Source organism: Anopheles aquasalis, chromosome 2 (genome assembly GCF_943734665.1).
Source record: "Anopheles aquasalis chromosome 2, idAnoAquaMG_Q_19, whole genome shotgun sequence".
In the NCBI taxonomy this organism is placed as follows: domain Eukaryota; kingdom Metazoa; phylum Arthropoda; class Insecta; order Diptera; family Culicidae; genus Anopheles; species Anopheles aquasalis.
Window position 1 is genome coordinate 38,442,501 of NC_064877.1, and position 12,500 is coordinate 38,455,000.

The window sequence follows — 12,500 nt, forward strand, 5'->3', positions numbered from 1 at the left end:
TATGTTTATGTCGTTCTTTAATGTTTATGTATTGTTGTCCTGTGTCACTAATACTTCCCAAAAACAACCTTTTATTTTATTCCACCTTTGCCATCTGCCCCCGCTCACCGGTGTACTGTTTTGTGCCGCCGTGTATGTGTTGTGTCGTTAAAAACGAATCCCGTGTAGAGTATCCTTCACCACCGCTTCCAGCGGCATCGCCGCCCTTGAGTACCTTTACCTCGCTCAAACCACCATCCGGCTATCAGCAGCCGCAACAGCAACAGCAACAACCACATTATCAGCATCCCGTTAGTGTGCAACACCAGCATCACCATCAGCAACAACAGCAACAACAGCAGCAGCAGCAGCAGCAGCAGCAGCAGAAACAACAGATCGATCAGTTCATTCGGCGCGAACAGCAGAAGAACAATGTCAATGTCGCTACGCAGCGTCTCACTAACAGTAGTAGCATGGTGGGCGGCTCTGGACCACCACTAGCAGCGTCACGAGAGACCGGAAATGGTACATCGCGTACCACGTGGCATCATCAGCTTCCAACGGCACCACCAGCAGCAACGGGTATCCCGCCAACCGGCACCACCGGTAACGGTGGGCTCTATCATAACAATGGGAACAGCAATATGGCGCCGCCGGTGCACCAAGCCGGCAGCAATACTTTTGGCAATAGTATCAACCTGGAAGGTTTCAACACCGGTACAGCAGCAATCTTGTTTTTAGATCATTCAATCAATAACCCCTTCCATTTTCTTTTGTTACCATCCAATTTCCTTTATGTATCTGTCTGTTTTTTCACTAATTTGAAAACCGGCGTTGTGGCTCCCACGAAAACCTCCTAATTCTGAATTGGACACATACTTACCGCTGAGTAGATCATGCTCTCGAGATGTCGAGTGGTAATTGGTTTCGAGTTTACGAAGAAAAGACAATCAAAACTCCCTGGGCTGCTCCCTGGGAATGGTCTGTTGGGTGTTCTTTGTATATGGTTGTGGGAATTCCTTTATGTCTACTAATGCTGTGGTGATGATGGTGACGATGGTGGTGGACGATGCTCCGATCTAGAATTAGTACTTCACGTAGATTTTGCGAATAGGCTAGAAATTGAACTAACTGATTATCTATTCCGGTGTGGTGTTTGAACGACGCTGCCTTTTTTGAAAGATTAACTAAACAATTTCACGCTAGGACTACTTGCATTACTCACGTTTTCGTTTCTTCTTTTTCTCACTCACTCGGTTCGCGCCCGATCGTGTCCCGATCATTCAGGCTGGGGCCAGTCGAGATTCGATGCGTCTCGTCCGACGTCACTACCGCCACCTGGCATGCCACCGGCCGTCCTTCCGACCGGGGGTTCTGCCGATTTCCCTGGAGCACCGTTTGGGATGTCTGGCGGTAGCAGTATGCGTCATCAATCGGCCGAAAGCTCGAGCGAAAGTGAGGCGAGCTTCATTAAGGGCGGAGGCTCGGTGAAGGACGGTGCCACTGGCAAGGATAAGAAGGGCGTGTTTAGAATATTCTCCAAGAAGAAGTCGAAAAACTCGAGCTAAGCAAAGGGGGGATTTCGGTTTATCTATCCATCGGGTCGGGAAGGCGGAAGGATTTAGATTTTTCCATTTTACGTTAGCCACCGTAGTGTTTATTCTGCCAACGGTTCCCAGGTTCGGCCTTAAGAAATATGTATAGTAGCGTAGTGTATCCTTTCATGCGCCCCTTTCTGCTGTCGAAGCAAACCTGCCTGCCTATCATGTGGAATGTCCGCGTTATCGCGCGATATTCCGGGGTGGTGGTGTGTTCTTCAGTGGATTGTTTCATCCTTTTAAGTGTTTAAGAGGTTCTAGAGGAGTGCTAGTATGCGATTCTTATTCTTCTTGCTTTTTATTCGTCTTTGCTTCCTCCAAGTGGTTCGATTTCTTTTATTTTGTGTTTTTTATTGTGTAAGTTGTAGGCAGTAGGCAGTGCACTGGAGGAAGGCAACAGCAAGCAGGCCGTTAAAAATAGTTTAGCATTTTTGGTATCACCTCGGCAACCGATAAGGTAACGCGAGCGCGCGAACTAGTTTGATGCTTTAGCGGGACAGGGAAGCGAGCCTCCTAGGGTGTTAGTTTAGAGACGCATTCTTTATTTTGCATGTAATTACCTTTTAGAGAAGAGCCCGTTTACGCGAGGACGCGATGAGAACGGTAGCAAAATACAACCGCTCTGTAAAGTATTCTTAAATGTTGGAATTTTATTCGCGACGAAAGAAAATTTCAAAACCACCGGATGCCCATCTTTGAAATTTTACCGTTTCGAGGACGTTTATACCGGTGGGCTGAAAACTCGCCAAAAAATGAGAAACGATAAAAACTAAACGGGGCCAGATTTACGCCGCTCTTGAATCAGAATTAATAATGACCACCATGTTATTGTCTCTTAGCTTTTATTCATATGGAAATGGCCCAAAAAAAACCCCCACCGTTTACGCCTCATCATCCGTACCGTACTCTTTCCATCGCGGATCGGTCGCATCGGTCATATCACAGTCGAGCCATCCTTTCCGCTCCAGGTACGGCGTACACTGGGCCGGTATGCGCAGGAAGCGGCGCACCTTGGCCCGAAACTGGCGCCACGTTTCCTGCTCGTAATTCCGTCGATCCTTGGCCATCGCTGCGTAGTTGAACCCGTACCGGTCAACCATCATCATGATCTGTCGAACCTGGGGCCGCGGTAATCGGTACCGAATTCCGTTAAACTCGTTCGCTTCCTGTTCCAGCTGATCGGCCACATGTTGCTTCGGAGCCGGCCTTCGTGCCTTCTTCACCGGCTGCTCGGCAACAATGGGAACGGCAGTCGTCTCTTCCGGATCGGTCTCGTCACCTTCGGCCGCTGGTGCTGCTAGTGGCGGTTTGACGTTGTTCAACTCGCGTTCCATCAGCTTCATCTGCCGCTTCACATTCGGTATCGGGATGGCCCGGTTCACGTTGTAGGCCAGTCCCATCTCGCGGATGTTCTTGGCCGGCACCTTGTTCTGGTCATACTCCTTGCGGATCTCGGGGCTGATCAAGGGCAGGTACAAGGAAAAGGTGCGCCATCAAACATCGTGGTCCGAGAGATGAGGTCCCAAAAAACAAAGCGTACTTACCACTTAACCCTGCCATTTAGACGATCCTTGATGTTCAACCGCTTCCGATTCCGGTTGTAATCGTACTTTTGATTCTTTTTCGTTCTTCTCAACCTGCGCACCATTATTATTTGGGGGGAAGAATCCGCGAAAACCAAACACACAAAATCCAAAACACGAACCGCGTGCGATTTTTTGCTTCTGCGGCGATGCCTATGCAGCAAAATTAAAGGCTGCCTGCTTATGCTTCCGCACTCTAGCAGCCTTTAACAGATGATTTCCCGATGTTTTCTCAAATTTTTGGTAGCGAACCGTGGCCTTAACAACTAAATTGCTGTGCCGTTACGTTTGAGAACATTTTGCGAATGAAACTAGCTATTTAGTTAAAGCACAAGAGAGTTTCGCAAAACTACGGACTGGCTGCGTACTTTTTGGGGTGCTTTTAATTTGAATCGAAACTAACTGCCATCGGCGTTGACCGTTAACGCCCCAAGACGGGAAGAAAAATGAAACGCAAATGGCGCCAAGTGGCTGAATTTTTCATTTACAGTTTCGTTATAACATTTATTGCAATTATCTGTTACCTGGTCTCCCCTCTGCGTCTCCGTTCCACCGTTTTGCTCCTCGTTCTCTCTTTTCCTTTTCTTCTGTGTGTCAGCTAGAGCTCGTGTGTGGGTTCACATTCGTCGTCCACCATTATGTGCTTTCCCATTTCGGTGCCACTGAACTGCACTGCGGTTCTACACATCCTACTGTTGCCAATTCATTTATGTCCCTGGACACTAAATCCGCCCTTACACGCTCGCTGTACCCCCTTGCGCTGTTACTAACCGCGTAGAGATCGGCGTTGACCCGATGCTCCCGAGAAAGTGTCACGCACACGCGCTGCCCGTGCTCTGAATTTTTGGGAAAGAATGTGCACAAGATTCTCGCTCCTCGATATCGATCGACACGCGCGCACCCGCGCCCGTTGTGGTCGAGCCAATGCTGGAGCTAAGGGCAGTGCCCGACGACGTCCAGCGAGTAAGTTTTTTCTTTTTCTTTTCGTCGTTTATTTTTACTGAATTGTTTGTTCCACCATGTACTTTCTAATACCTTTTCGCTATAAGCTATAACAAACATACATGATTTTTTACAAAACTGATTTAACTCTCCCGCGCTGCGCTCTGCCTTCCTCCTACATCTTGTCCATTGCACGGCTGGTCGTTCATATAGCGCCATAAAGCGCACGCACCATTGCGGTCGTTGCCGTCAGTCGTGTGCAGACCAAAAGATTGACCCTCTTCTCCGCTCTGCTCTCTCTTTTATCAACCTCCCGCACAACCCACAACCGCCATCCATATCGCTATCATCCACAGCTCACGCGCCCCGCCCCTATGTTGTGTCTTAATGAAATATTTACTAAAAAATACAATCTAATGCTGGTTCTATCATTCGTTCTTCTCTTGGTTTGCTCTTGTGTTGCTGTGGTTTGAATCAACTGGTTTGAACTCGAGTTAAAGAGAATTTGCGTGGAAAGAGGTAAAGACGACCGCCACGGCCGCGGCCTTCTCGGATGAAGGATGAGGGGATGATGGTAAACGGGATAGAGGCTGGAACTAGGAAGGAGTTTGCGGAACAACCGAACAGAAACACGAATACAGTAATGCGTGCTCCCGAGTAACGTGTTTCGATCCATCTCTGTGTTAGATTGTTTAAGACTTCCACACTTTCTGCAACTGCTAGTTTTCTGAAGAGAGTTTGAAGAGCGATTTGATTTGAGTGTGTGTGTGTGTGTTGTGTGTGTTTGTTTGGTTTTGTTTTTTAATCGTTTTTTTCAGTTTTTTTCCTCCCTTATCATCATCATCATCACCACTCAACCATCATCTGCATCCTCCTCTCCTATCGAGTAACTAAGTCCGGAGCGAGATGATGGTGTCGTGGTGAAGTGGTTTCCATGACTATTATCCGAGCAAGCAGGAATATGCAATCTGCCAGACACTAGTACACTTTGAAAGACAACAATGAAAGAAATAACATCAGCAAATCGTATCGTTCGCACTAGGTATCTTGAGGAGATAAGGAGGAGCCACACAAAGGGAAAGGCTCCAAAGAACATAAATTCGCACCACATTCGTTGATGGTGCTGTGGCGTAGTCAGAGATACTAAGCTTCTGCTTCTACTACTAATCTCTCTCCCTCTCGCTCTCTCTACCACCGACGAGGAACGTTCGTTTTAAACGGAAACCCAACGGTAGCAGAACTAGTAGCAGCGCATGTATAGCCATGCAAAAAGGAGGGGGGGGGGGGGGCTCTTCGTCACCAGGTCTTCGTGGAACGCCAGAAACAGTACTTCATTAACTATGTTTTGTGTTTGAACTGCAGTTTCATTGATTTTTTTTGCTTCTTTTCCTCTTTTTTCGTGTTTTATCGCCACTTTATAGTTTGTTTTTTTTTGGTTTTCCGAACAAAAGAAGAGTTTTTTTCTCTGTTTTGTGTTGCTACTTCCAGATTTTGGATTTTGTATTTGTTTTACTTTTCGTCTGTAGTATATTACCACGTGCAGCTTTAGCTGCTGCTTTTCTCTCTCTCTCTCTCTCTCTCTCTCTCTCTCTTCTTTTTCGCACACACACGGTAACGTTAGCTGGTAGAGATTGGTTAATGGCAAGCACCATGGGCATAATATGACGGTAAGTGGTTTTTGGCCTGTTACTACTATTTCCCTTTTCTGTCGTTCGATCGATTAAGGATAGATCAGTTAAGAAGGTCTACTGTCCAGTGCGGAAACGTACACGTTTAAATAACGATTTCTAATAGCTGATTTCGTTCGTTCACCGGTTTCGTTCCACGTTTGCCCTGTGGGCTTCTGTTGCCCTCTGCACGTTTAGTGTGTATGGTGTTCCTGTTTCTGGTGATTTGTGGTTTTTTGTTTGCCAGTCAACCAGGCACCAATTTGTTAGTACTGTGGTGTTAATCTTTTTTTTCTCTTCTTACTATCGCTTCCTTCACTTCGTTTATCATTTTCTTTTAAAACGTGCAAACCAAATCAACAGCAAAACCCAGTCAACAGCGACTGCTTGGATGGATGGATGGATGTACTATTAGGCTACGCGGCTATGAGAAGTCGATGATGATGATGATGATGATTGATGACGGTGGTCGTGATGGTGCTTGCTTGCCGAATAATGCGATGCAAAATTTCTTTCGCGCTCTTGACACTATATTGCACTAACTTACTAAGGGTTTTTTTGTTTATTCTTTGTAACTATTTTATCCCTCACACTCAAAACCCCAGTATTTATCGCCTGGTCCGCGAGGCGGCGAATCGGCGTCGACCATTTGGGGGTGCATTTGGTTCTTTTGCCAAAAACTGTTTCATTTCTACGTTACCCCAGTTCGATCTTAGTAGCCACGGGAGTAGCTACAGTGAATGCCACAAAACGCACGACACAGTGTGCCGTACTTGTTTAAAGTAAGAGGGATATGATTACGACGAAGAACATGTTGCTCTCCCTTTATGCTGCCCTGTCGTTAACTGGCTATGTTACGGTTGTCCATGTGACTTAATCTTTTATACACTTTGCTGTAACTGAATACCCTTTCTTTCTTTATCTTTCTATCTCTGTGTTAAGATTTGCCTTCGTCCGAGAATGTGGAAACAATGGAAGATATTGTTGAAGTGCAGTTGAATGGTATGAGAGCAGAGTAGAAGCAACAAACGAAAAAGATGTGGCAGAGTAAATACCACAAATACTGGGCAATCGAATTAAAGAAGTTATGAGTAAAAAAAAAGGGCAAAAAGATTGCAATAAGAATGAAACAATAATAGAAAACATATATATAAATAATATAAAAACATATACGTATATTTTCAATCTTTTACGATCGAGATCAACGCACTGCAGCAGCCGAACCCGATATCTGGTTTTGTCTAGGTAGAGTGAGTTTGCAACTAGAGCTGTATGCGCGCGTTCCGTAGTACAAAACCAAAATTAATATTAATAATAATAAGAATAATAATATTAATAATAATAATATACTAATAACTCCCCGCTACAAATCCAAATTTTCCACCACTATAAGAATCACAAATGACTTGCGTTCTAGTGTGGTTCTAGGGGTGGATACGATGGATCAGTTAACTGTTGCATGTCAACGTTGTTGTTATCGGTACACAAATAGTGTATTATGCTGCATAACAACCAAGCATGCGGATATCGCATGGATTGAGTGAAGCGCGTAATCCTGGCGATCACAAAACATCAACTATGGCGACGATCATGGTTGGACACAGTAACCACAGGTTTGTGACGGTACGTTTGAGAAACAAAAGAATCAGTTTACTAATCTCGCTTCGAACGGCGCTGATGCGCTTAGCAACTTCCCGGTTAATCTTCCTACCCAAGCACACATACGCATTCACACTGCTACACATACACACATAAACGCACGCATACACTCGATCACACAGATTCACTCACATATACGCGTTCTTCGTCCTTCGCCCACCGGTGATCGTCATATGATCGTATTATTCATATCCTGTGCACGAGTTTAACCTTCTATGTGTGTATATATAATTGTTTATAGTTATATTTATATTTGTATATATAGTATTTATAGTAATAGAGTTATTTACTTACAATTCTCTTTCTTCGTCTTTTCTGATTTTTTCGACTTTGCTTTTCTTATCATCTTTTTTTTTACTTTTTTTCGTCCTTACAATGCACTTTTACTGCTTCCACCTCACCATTGTTGCTGCGACAGTACTATTTCTCGTAAGTTAGCTCGACAGAGAGCGAGAGAGAAAGAGAAGGATAGAAAAGAGAAGTGTGTTGAGTGTGCTTTTCCAACTACAGCAGTAGTACTATAGATTTCCTTTTTTTTTCCTTATTTGTTACTAACTGTGCTTCTGCTGATTGATTGGTGTTCTCTGACGATTTGCGCTTTACGCCTTGTGTATTTTAACGGAGTATTTTGACAATTTGCGAAAGAATTCCAAAGAACTGGGTGTAACATTGCAAACTGTTAATATGTTTGTTTCGTGCACGCATGCGATTGTGGTTGAATGGAATTAATCAAAGGTACCATTGCCAGCCAATTGGCTGATGATTCTTTGATTAAGACCCTAGACCCTAGTGACCTTAGTAGACGACGTTTACCTTGAATATGTTAAATGAGATACTAATTCAGTCGCAATTCTTTTTCGTTTCTTTTTAGGATTTTGAATTTCCTCTTTTCTCCCCTTTTCTCTCTCTCTCTTTATCTATCTTCTCGCTGCCCCACTCTGTGTTAGATGTTTGCGTCTTCTGCCAGAGGATTAGTGAACAGTCAAATGGTGAGATAAGAACGTCAACCGACCTCTTCCAACATCATCCTTACTTAATAACTAGTTTTCTAGCCTTTCTTGTAACCTTAACTCATCTCGTCGCGCACACTTTTAACTCGGTGCATATACTACTGCATTGGAGCATCAACATCCAATGGAATTCGGATACCAAAGAGTCTTAAGTGAATGTACATTGGATTGTTTCCATGGGAGGAGGGGGAAAACTAAATATCTTTCCACATTCTTTTAACCTAGCTTCTCTTCACCAATGCCCATTTAATCTACTTTACTTTCGCAAACTCTTACCACACCACAAACGAGTTCTCGCGCACCAGGCAAGGGGTCCTCTTTTGTGATTTTGGATTATCCTTATTATATGCGTGTGTATGTGTGTTAGTGTGTGAATATATAATTTCTTTACATAATATACCTTTAATTGGTTTTTATTTAGTATAAATTATACGTTTATTTACTACCAAGATGTAATTCAGACGTCCTTTACGAGTACTAGTCCGGCACCGAGCATGGTGCACCAACTCGCACTACCTCTTGGGTCCCCTCTGTTTGTTCTTATTAAAATAAATGACCAAATAATTAAACTTACATCTTTCTATTATTTTCTTGTGGGTTCCGCCTCGCTTTGCCCCTGCCAGCCTTATGGCCGAACGCTTCCGCAGCACAGCTAAGCGAGAGCATCATCATGGGGTCCCAAAAATATGTATACACTTTTCGGAGAACCCGCACAACCCCGCCTGATCTCTGCCGCAACCATAGTCTGCACACGTTGAAAACAGGGCCTATGCGGCAGAATCAAGCGGCCAAGCGACCAAGCGGGGATTATCCTTGTCCAGCAACAAACCCGAGTTAATAATGTTAAGACAAGGAAAGATAGTTATAAAGAAAGGACAACAAAACTGGCCGCTAATGAGGAAGGCTCGATCGATCACTCGTTCGCTACTGCTACTACGACTGCTAGCAGAACAACGCACCACCAAGAGAATCTACGAGTCCAGTCGATGGCCCTCGGGGCCCCGGAAAAGAGCCCTTTTTCAAGCCCAGCAGCAGGCGTGAGGGTCGCAACCGCAACAACAAACAACCACGTTCCTCGACACCGCAGCAGATGGATATGCATTCAAACACTACCTTCGACGGGGTGTGAGCACGTCACTTATCTTCTGACTTGATTAGTTTTATTAGCCGCTTTATACAATATAGTTGCAATCCTCCACATAAATAGAGGAATGCCCATGCACTAACATCGGGGAAAACTCAGCTATCTTCCGCCGCTTTCGCCTGCCCCTGCTATTGGACTTGTTCTTTCTACTGCCATTTACACAGCAAAACGGACCACATAGCCTGGGAGTTTTGAACTGCGCTACTAGCCAGCAAAAGGTTAACCTGGACCCCGAGAAGGGGAGGGGGGGGGAGGAAGAGAGAGGAAGTGTCTGTATTTCCCCGCCCCTACTACTGTACACTTAAACATCGCCACAGTATACAGTACATTACGTTGCTGCACAACGTGTCAAAACGACCAAAATCAGCTTAATGGTATGTACGCTCCCACTCCACCCCGCCTTGGCCCCCCGAGCGAATGATAACGTTCGGGATTGAAACAAATAGAAAATAAAATAAAAAAGAAAAACAACACACTATCCAGAGAATCCTACAAACGGGAGGTGGTGGTGGTGATGGTGCTCAACTGACGCCAATGTGTTTCTGTGTCGTCATTTTGTCTATATTTTTTGCATAATTTTCTATTGGGTTACCGATCATGATGGCCACCAATAAAACTCAATCCACCCCGGGCTTCCTTTTCATCGCTGGATCCTGGATTAACCTGTTGCCTTTGCCTATCTCGGTAAATCGTTTTAAGGGGAAGGGTCACTTCTTGCTTTTTTCTTGCACTGCTGATTTCTTCGCGCTGACGGAGCAACTGACTCTCAATCTCTCTCCTCTCTCTCTCTCTCTCTCTCTCTCTCTCTCTCTCTCTCTCTCTCTCTCTCTCTCTCTCTCTTTTCATTGTTTTTGATTGGGCTTGATATTGGTCCAAATTGTCAGTTGACGTCCTAGATTCTCTACTTCCCATTAATCAGCACACATATATATATATATATATACATGTATGTATATATACATACATAGCTTCAGCAATATATATATTTTTATACGTATATTGCAAACCTGTGACTGTGCGGCGGGGCTTTTAGCAGCGGTAAGTAATTAAATATGATGTCGATGCTAAGAGTTTACTGTGATGGAGAACTTCGCGTCCTAAGGAGCGCGAAGGAACGTGTGTGTCCTTGGTACGCGCACATACACATACACTTTTGATCTCTCTCTTTCTCTCTCTTCCCCTTTCTTTCTCTCACACACCCTCTCTTCCTCATTTCTTACTGTTAAAACAATTCATCTACTATCAGTTGTGGTTTATGTTTCCGTTGTTGCAGTAATGTGTGCTGACAATTGGATGATGCTTCTCTCCAACTGCTTATGCAATGCGATATAAATCGTATAGCCGTGGGAACTTGTGTTGTTGGGAGTGTACGTGAGTGTGAGAGTGTGTGTGTATGTGTGTAAAGATCTAACAACTATATTCATATCTTTGCGTTTTTTTTTCTATCAAGAAGAAAGCTCCCGCTGTATCGCTACTATGTTTCGCTTGCACACTATCCCCTGGCGCTGGCGCTGTCTGCTTATTTTCTGTTATCTTTGTTCTTAAGGGATCATATTTGTTTTGTTTTACCGAATGTGTTTGGTTAATATGTCGAATCTCTGCACTTCCAATGTCGTCACACGGCACACAATGCGCATCCATATGGTGCATGACTTATCTCAACTTGCGGCTCTGGCCATAACCAGAACCGGTCCGTTCGGTTTTACAACAACAGACCCAATACAGCTGTAGTCCAACACATGCTGCGTAATCATGATAATGACGATTAGAAAGAAAAGGAGAGGAAGTGATTAAAGCAAACAAAGCCAACGATAAAGTAGAACGGCGGGCCAGCACTGCAAGTGCAGACCACCAGTATAGAGCTTAGCGCGCTCCCATATTTTAGCTGTTGCGGTGCTTTGCGCCACGCATGATGCGTCACGTGTTGACACGAGGCGGTTGAAAAGATGCCAAGTCGCGCCAGTCCCCAGTCGATTATTTAAATAGTAATATAAAATTAAGATAATATTAATAAAGTTCGAAACAAACGTCGACCAGGTGTTTAAACATTTCTTTTCTCTCCTCTCTTGATTAATCATACACCGACCGCCCGCCCGCCCGCCCGCCCGCCCGCGCGCACGGGACCATACGCGTCACAGCTGGCTAGCTAGTTCTTTCGCTTCGCGTACCTCCTTCTCCCTCCCTCTCTCCCTCTCTCTCTCTCTCTCTCTCTCTGATCTGTCTCTGTTTTTCTCGCCCTTTCCCCATGCACCGAAACGGGAAACATTTTGTAAAATTTGCAGCATTCCACCCCCCTTCAACCGTCGTCATTTGCGGTTAAATGAGGCCACCTACTCGCTTAGCAGCGCAGCCAGCAGTATGTATATGCATGTGTGTATGTGTGTATTAATGCCGAGTGTGTACGTGTGTGCGCACACTCCTTGTGTGCGTGCACTGACACACGTACACACGCCCACGTGCGCACATTCTCGAGGAAGATCATACACATCACGCCGAACCATATGATACGGGGGCAGGAGGGAGAGGATACACCCAGGGGGGAGTTGCACAATCATGTTTGCTTGTTAGAGTGTCGCCGCTGCTACTGTTGCTGTTGCTGGTTGTTCCTCATATGAATCTGCGCCGTCCATACACACAACAGACACCATCAATAACCTATACGCACATACTTAGATACAACACAATTTAAAGCTAACCCATCGATGAGGTCGCTGCCGAAGGTTGGCAAGAGCTGCTATCGCCTCCCGAAGCCGTCGTCATATCTTCGGGCCCTGGAGCGCCGGATGCGCCACCACATGACTGCTGCTGCTGCGGCAGGTTGATCTGCTCGTTATTGCTGCTGGCACTGGCGCCACCGCCGGTGACGGTGCTGCTGTTCGCTCCACCGGCCACACCGGACGAGCTACTGCCACCGGCAC

The 12,500-nt window shown here is 45.2% G+C and overlaps 3 protein-coding genes across 9 annotated transcripts in view; 1 reads left to right on the plus strand and 2 right to left on the minus strand.

The window, feature by feature from the left end:
* The window catches only part of LOC126571043 (spectrin beta chain, non-erythrocytic 5), a 54,949-nt gene extending 52,740 nt beyond the window's left edge, over positions 1-2,209 (plus strand). For 4 of the 5 annotated variants that reach the window (XM_050229263.1, XM_050229259.1, XM_050229260.1 and 1 more), the window contains one exon: positions 1,267-2,209. In XM_050229263.1, coding sequence (XP_050085220.1) covers positions 1,267-1,547 — 281 coding nt within the window. In that variant the 3' untranslated portion in view covers positions 1,548-2,209. Of the gene's footprint in view, positions 1-192; positions 697-1,266 lie in introns of all 5 variants that reach the window. The other variant, XM_050229264.1, reaches the window with a different exon arrangement.
* Positions 2,210-2,376: 167 nt separating this feature from the next.
* On the minus strand, positions 2,377-3,299 carry LOC126571044 (nucleolar protein 16). The gene is made up of 2 exons (XM_050229265.1): positions 3,122-3,299; positions 2,377-3,035 (listed from the first exon to the last, which is right to left on the minus strand). The coding sequence occupies exons 1-2, from the start codon at positions 3,223-3,225 to the stop codon at positions 2,459-2,461; spliced, it is 681 nt and encodes a 226-aa protein (XP_050085222.1). The 5' UTR covers positions 3,226-3,299; the 3' UTR covers positions 2,377-2,458.
* A 3,621-nt stretch (positions 3,300-6,920) lies between these two features.
* LOC126571207 (protein kinase shaggy) overlaps positions 6,921-12,500 on the minus strand; it is a 41,537-nt gene continuing 35,957 nt past the window's right edge. For all 3 annotated transcript variants that reach the window (XM_050229526.1, XM_050229525.1, XM_050229524.1), the window contains exon 9: positions 6,921-12,500. This exon is cut by the window's right edge and continues 120 nt beyond it. In XM_050229526.1, the coding sequence (XP_050085483.1) occupies positions 12,274-12,500 (227 nt within the window). In that variant the 3' untranslated portion in view covers positions 6,921-12,273.